Consider the following 7,199-nt stretch of genomic DNA (forward strand, 5'->3'; position numbering starts at 1 on the left):
GTATAAGTATTAGTGTGTAGTTGGACGTGATTTTCTCTGGATGTGTATATATACTGTAACTTGAAATTTAGTAATAGAATAATATTGGATTCCTTATGTATTAGTTTATATTGTATGTTTTTTATTTGTTTTGGTTTTTTTCTTTTCACCACAAACTGATAATACTCTGAAAATCAGATGAAATTGTAAATGGGGTAGGATTAAATGAGTTTTACTTCTTCCTACCCCTTTTCAGACATGTCAATGTGATTTATGTGCTTTATGTGAGTGCAGGTATTAGGGTATGTGTACACAGATAGGTGTGTGCACATCAGGTGTGTATCTTAGCGCGCGCTCTATGATGCAGTTTACTTGGCATCTGAAAATACATTTCATCAAAGGCAATTTGTATACCCGCCTTGCCTACTGATGGTGGTCAGAGGGTCCGGTGGCGCCTGTGTATGGCAGCCTCGCCTCTGTCAGTGCGCCCCAGGGCAGCTGTAGCTACAATTGTAGCTTGCCATCAGCAGTGTGTGAATGTGTGTGTGCATGGGTTAATGTCTGAAGTGTGAAGTCCTTCGAGTGTCCTGGATGGATAGAAAGGTGCTATACATAAGTACAGTCCATTTACCATTTAATTATCTTGTGGGCACACATTATTTGTCTCGTGGGCACCATTTAATTATCTTATGGGCATGCTTTAATGATCTCATGGGCACGCTTCAATTATCTCATGGGCACGCATTAATTATCCACGCTTTAATGATCTCATGGGCATGCTTTAATTATCTCGTGGGCACGCTTTAATTATCTCATGGGCACGCTTTAATTATCTCATGGGCACGCGTTAATTATCTCATGGGCACGCTTATCTCATGGGCACGCATTAATTATCTCATGGGCATRCGTTAATTATCTCATGGGCACGCGTTAATTACCTCATGGGCACGCGTAAATTATCTCATGGGCACTCGTTAATTATCTCCTGGGCATGCATTAATTATCTCATGGGCATGCTTTAATTATCTCGTGGGCATGCGTTAATTATCTCATGGGCACGCTTTAATTATCTCGTGGGCACGCGTTAATTACCTCATGGGCACTCGTTAATTATCTCATGGGCACGCTTTATTTATGTCGTGGGCACGCGTTAATTATCTCATGGGCACGCGTTAATTATCTCATGGGCATGCTTTAATTATCTCGTGGCCACGTGGTAATTATCTCGTGGGCACGCTTTAATTATCTCATGGGCATGCTTTAATTATCTCATGGGCACGCTTTAATTATCTCGTGGGCACGCGTTAATTACCTCATGGGCACTCGTTAATTATCTCATGGGCACGCTTTATTTATGTCATGGGCACGCGTTAATTAACTCATGGGCACGCGTTAATTATCTCATGGGCATGCATTAATTATCGTGGGCATGCTTTAATTATCTCGTGGCCACGTGGTAATTATCTCGTGGGCACGCTTTAATTATCTTGTGGCCACGTGTTATTTATCTAGTGGGTACATGTTAATTATCTCATGACACATTAATTATTTCACGGGCAGGCGTTAAATATCTCTTGGGCACAATCTAATTATCTCGTGGGCATGAGTTAATTTTCTTATGGGCATGCTTTAATTGTCTCGTGGGCATGTGTTAATGATCTCGTGGGCATGCGTAAATTATCTCACGGCCACGCTTTAATTATCATGTGGCCATGTGTTAATTTATTATTTTTTATTTCATGTCACCTGATGGGCTCCGTAGTAGATTTAACAACAAACAATAAACTTTTAAAATCAATTCTAAATTGGAAAGGACGCCAATGTAAAGAGGATAAAACGGGGTGACATATTCACGTCAAGAGGTATTGATTCAAAGATGGGCAGCTGTGTTTTTCACAACTAAATAACCTGGGTAATGCACACTGGGGGCTTCATTGCAAACACTGAGGGGTAGAGCTAGCCTGACTCACCGGCCTCCCCCATGTAGCCAACACGGGCACATCTTTGTTCTAGAGGGGTGTCCCCATCTGTCCCGCTACAGACCCGGTTCCGACCCCTCCAGGACTTACTTTCTTACTGAAGCAGTTACTAACTACTAACAGCAACAGCTCACTGCAGTCGAGTTATGTTCACATAACTTCTTTCTTTTTCATTATGTTGTTCAATAAGCCGATGCTGTGAGTCACATGACCAGGTGAATCAGAAGCAAGCAACATATCAGTGAGTCATTTAGTTTTAGCAGCAGGTGCAGTGAGTTACCTTTCTTCCAGCCTCATTGTTGTGCAGGTTCATGAGTGCACGACTGGATGACTGGCCCTTACTTCTTTCTCTTACATCCACAAAAGACTGAGAGAAGGCAACTCCATATGCAATGTTATCACTGCAGCCAGACCACTGGAACCCTAAAAGAAACAGTTTCACTCTTATCAGTAATTACTTCATAAATCTTGCTCAGGATAAAGTGGAAAAGGTAAAAAGTCACTGCTGCCTAACCGTGAGTACTTAGATTTGTTTTTTAATATAAAGTAAATCTTTGTGTTTCCATCCAGTGTGTTTAGCTTTGTGTCAAAGTAAAGCAGAGACCTACCCTCTGGACTGACTCCATGTACGTTGTGGTCACAGCCACATTTTTCCAGCTCTCCACTGCTGCAGGCTCTTGTGACCGCGAAAGCCACACTGGCTGCTGAGATGGCATACACAAAGGCTGCCTCCCGGGTGCCTAACACACAGACAGTTGTTATGTTAATTWAAAAAATTACTCTGACTGGATGGTCTAAAAGTTTGAGGCCAGTCACTCGCTGGGTTGTGACTTTTGGCAACAAACTGTCAATGGCAATTTCATTGTTTCCAAAATGTTTAAGGGTTTTCATTTTCTTCACATTTCAAGTTCCTGGAATTTTAAATGGCTTCAACAAGTTCTCACGGGTTAGTTAGTGTTCATGGTGGGCTTCCTGAACCAGACTGAACTGAGAGTCAGAAAGTGGTACAAATGTCAGACAACTCTGAGAGGGTTTGGATGCTCATTAGTTCTGACAGTCTGGAAACAAAAAGACAAAAGACAATAAATGTGCCATCAGACTGAGACATCACTTTGTGACTAAAACCAGTATCTCACTTGTGACTGTTGGTAACTAGTTGCCAGTTCTAAATGGCAAGAATTACATTTATTCTGAGTATTTGCAAACAAATGACAAGCAAACCATTTGGCCACCTTTCTACACAGCCAATTTCTACAAATCACAACCTGTTTATATTATGATGAGCTCACAAAACTGAAGTGTACAACCCCTGGCAAAAAGTATGGAATCACCAGTCTTGGATGAGCACTCATTCAGACATTTCATTCTGTAAAACAAACTCATATCAAAAACATGATACAATAATAAGGTCATTCCAAAGTGCAACTTGTTGGCTTTCAGGAACACTCAAAGAAATGAAGAGAAAACATTGTGGAATTCAGTGAATGTTACTTTTATTGACCAAGCACAAGGGAAAAAATATGGAATCACTCAATTCTGAGGAAAGAAGTATGGAATCATGAAAAGCAGATCAACAAAAGACCATTCAAAATACATCACTAGTATTTAGTTGCACCACCTTTGGCTTTTATAACAGCTTGCAGTCTCTGGGACATGGACTTGATGAGCGACAAACAGTCAACAAACATCAACTTGGTGCCAACTCTCTTTGATAGCAGTTGCCAGATCAGCTTTGCAGGTCAGAGCCTTCTTGTGGACCATTTCTTTCAATTTCCACCACATGTTTTCAATTGGGTTGAGATCTGGACTATTTGCAAGGTCATGACATCGACTGAATGTGTCTTTCTCCAAGGAATGCCTTCACTGTTTTTGCTCTATGGCACGATGCACTGTCATCTTGGAAAATGATTGCATCGCCTCCAAACGTCTGTTCAATTGAAGGGATGAGAAAACTGTTCAAAATGTCAATGTAAACTTGTGCATTGATAGAAGAATTAACCACAGTCATCTCCCCAGTGCCTTTRCCTGACATGCAGCCCCATATCATCAAGGACTGTGAAAATTTGGTTGTTTTCTTCAGGCAGTCCTCTTCATAAATCTCACTGGAATGGCACCAAACAAAAGCTCCAGCATCATCACCTTGTCCAATGCAGATTCTTGACTCAGCACTGAAGATAACTTTCATCCAGTCATCCACAGTCCATGATTGCCTCTCCTTAGCCCATTGCAGTCTTGTTCTTTTTTGTTTAGGTGTCAATGATAGTTTTTTTTTTTTTTTAGCTTTCCTGTATTGAAATCCCATTTCCTTTAGGGTATTTCTTACAGTTCGGTCACATACATTGGCTCCAGCTTCCTCCCATTTATGCTTCATCTGTTTAGTTGTACTTTTTCGGTTTTCAAGACAAATGGCCTTAAGTTGTTTGTCTTGACTCTTTGATGTCTTTCTTGGTCTACCAGTACACTTGGCTTTAACAAGCCTGCAGCACTTTAAAACCTGCAGTCAGGCTGTGGCACATATTTATTTTTGCCCCACTGGCAGGAGTGGGAGGTAGTAAACAAAATGTATGTAACTAATAGTGTGGTGGGGTGCAGCCCAGAATCAGTTATTACTTTCATCCTTCTTTTACTAATGGGGTGAGAAGATCCTCAGCTCACGAGGGCGTGACGCACTCTGGGCACAGCAGCAGGTGTGGAGTTGCACCGAGGGTGACTGAAGGTCTTTACCCCAAATACTTGCATGCACATTTTATTTTACAAATACTGTATAAACAATGCATGCAGCTTCGAATTACAATAAATAATTTTCCATAAAACAGCAAAACAAGCAAAAGCAAATCGCAATAAGTCTGTGGTGATAAAGCTACAAAACCTAACAACAGAAGGTTTCAGATGCCTGAAAAGGGATTGAGACCATTCAAGACCCCCAACTCTCAGAGAAGAAAATGTTGTGTGATAAGACCACCAGCTTCTGTAAATCCCATTAAAGTTTGAGACGTGTTAAAGAGTCCTTCATGAATGTTGTTTATTGAAACTGCAATGTACCTCTAATTGTGTCAAAAAATCAGGACGTCATGTCCTGTCATGACTGAATGTCGTGTTCAGTTACACAAACCTGTTATAAATACTAACTCAGTGGGATTCAATGCAAACTAGTCACATCAATGGCACACTACACAACCCCATTACCAATGAACTTGTGACATTGTGTAAAACAAAAAACACAGTATATGAGGATTTGTAAATATCATAAAAGCTGGACAGGGTCATGTTTCCCTCTGTGTTCCAGCAACTTTCCTTTTAACAAGTGTTTGTGAATGGACGACACTAAATGCTGAAGCGTTGTAGCTGGAATTCTTTCATTCTTACTTGATGAACAACTTCTCTTGCTCAACAGTCCAGGGTCTCTGTTGTATTTTGTGCTTCATAATGCTCCACACATTTTCAATGGGAGACAGGTGTGGACTGCAGGCCAGCCCACACTCTCTTACTGTGAAGTCACGCTGTTGGAACACGTGCAGAATGTGTCTTCTTTGTCTTGCTGAAATCAGCAGGATGTCGCTGAAAAAGATGGATGTCAGCATAAGTTGCTCCAAAACCTGGATGTAGCTTTCAGCATTAACGGAGCCTTGACAGATGTGACAGTTACCCGTGTCATGGCCACTAATACAACCCCATACCATCAGAGAGGCTGGCTTTTGACCTCTGTGCTGCTACAATCCAGAGGCCTTTTCCTYTTATGTCCCAGAGGACACCACGTCCATGATTTCCACAAGCAATTAGAAGTGTGGACTCATCAGACCACAGGACACTTTTCCACTTTGAGTCGGTCCATCTCAGATGAGCTCAGGTCCAGAGAAGCTGGTGGTGGTGTTGATATCTGGCTTTGTCTTTGTACGATAGAGCTTTAACTTGTAGATGTAGAGATGTACTGTGGTCACTGACAATGGTTTTCTGAAGTTTTCCTGATTCCATTCTGTTACAGAACGATGTGGGTTTTTAATGCAGTGCTGCCTGAGGGGTCAAAGGTCACAAACATTCAGCCTTGCTGCTTACTTGCAGACCTTTGTCCAGATTCTCTGAAAAAGATTTTCAAATCAACATATTCTGTTTTTATAAATGTTTTACTCAATGTCCCAACTTCTTTGGAATTGGGGATGTAGCTTTATAGCCCCTTTAACAATATCCTTTAATTTAAGTGAGGACTGAGGGGGTTTAAGACAACCCACTGCCGTTCTGCCTCTGAGCCACTATGGGAGGAAATAACATACTTGTAACGGCTGATTTATGAGRGGGGTAAATTGACATTGTGGCTTGATGTAATGATGACAGAATCTGTGTGACCAGCAGGTTGTAAAATGTGCGACACACACATTTTATACTTAGTGCTCCATGTCATCACCTCTGAGTTCAACTCAGCCATCACTGCTGTATGTGGTCGGCCAGTGGTGGGATGTAACAAAGTACAAGTACTTTGTTGCTGTACTTAAGTAGATTTTTTATGTATCTGTACTTTACTTAAGTAGATTTCATCATGGGTACTTTTGACTTTTACTTCACTACATTTTACATTAAGTATCGTACTTTCTACTCCTCTACATTTCTGTGATGTGTTGAATTACAAATGACATTCATGTCACGTCGCATTATGTGTTATTTATTTATTTTTTTGTTTGTTTTTTTTTAGTTTGAAAGTAATCAGTGGTGAGAGGGTAATTGCTATAATTTGTCCACTGAACCACTGAAAAACAGGAAAGTACCATTAGACCCTCCTTCAAGAAAAAGCAGAGTTATGCCACATCACCTGCTGTTGCATCAGCAGCAGCACGCCCAGAATGGATTCCACCACAGAGGAAATGTCCCACTAATGGCCTTATTTAAAAGACTTAATAAGTTAACTGGTTCAAAAAACGACTTGTTGAGATTTGATAAAKGATGTTGGTGGTGAATTTACAGCTTCTGTAGCTGTTGTCACAATCTGTGATGAGGCACAGAATCACAAGTCCAAGTGTGAACAGTGTCACAGAGGTTAAACACAAAAACATGCATCATCTGCAACATTGTTCACGAAAATGGCACCATTGATGTATTAAAAATATACATACAGTCGGCACTCTTTGTGATGTTGTAGACCATTAGGGAATACATTAAGCAAACACTTAATGTAATGACACAAGTCCAGAAATGAAGTTATTTGTAATAATGTGGAATGGCACAGGGAAAAAGTATTGAACACATGAAGAA

The 7,199-nt window shown here is 40.8% G+C and overlaps 1 protein-coding gene across 1 annotated transcript in view; it reads right to left on the reverse strand.

Moving 5' to 3' along the window:
* The window catches only part of wnt4 (wingless-type MMTV integration site family, member 4), a gene marked incomplete in the record, with an annotated part of 44,869 nt that overhangs the window by 3,311 nt on the left and 34,359 nt on the right, over nucleotides 1–7,199 (reverse strand). Inside the window, 2 exon segments of the mRNA XM_014023703.1 lie at nucleotides 2,239–2,381; nucleotides 2,567–2,698. Coding sequence (XP_013879157.1) covers nucleotides 2,239–2,381; nucleotides 2,567–2,698 — 275 coding nt within the window.

The sequence above is a fragment of the Austrofundulus limnaeus genome, unplaced genomic scaffold (assembly GCF_001266775.1).
Source record: "Austrofundulus limnaeus strain Quisiro unplaced genomic scaffold, Austrofundulus_limnaeus-1.0 Scaffold387, whole genome shotgun sequence".
In the NCBI taxonomy this organism is placed as follows: Eukaryota; Metazoa; Chordata; class Actinopteri; order Cyprinodontiformes; family Rivulidae; genus Austrofundulus; species Austrofundulus limnaeus.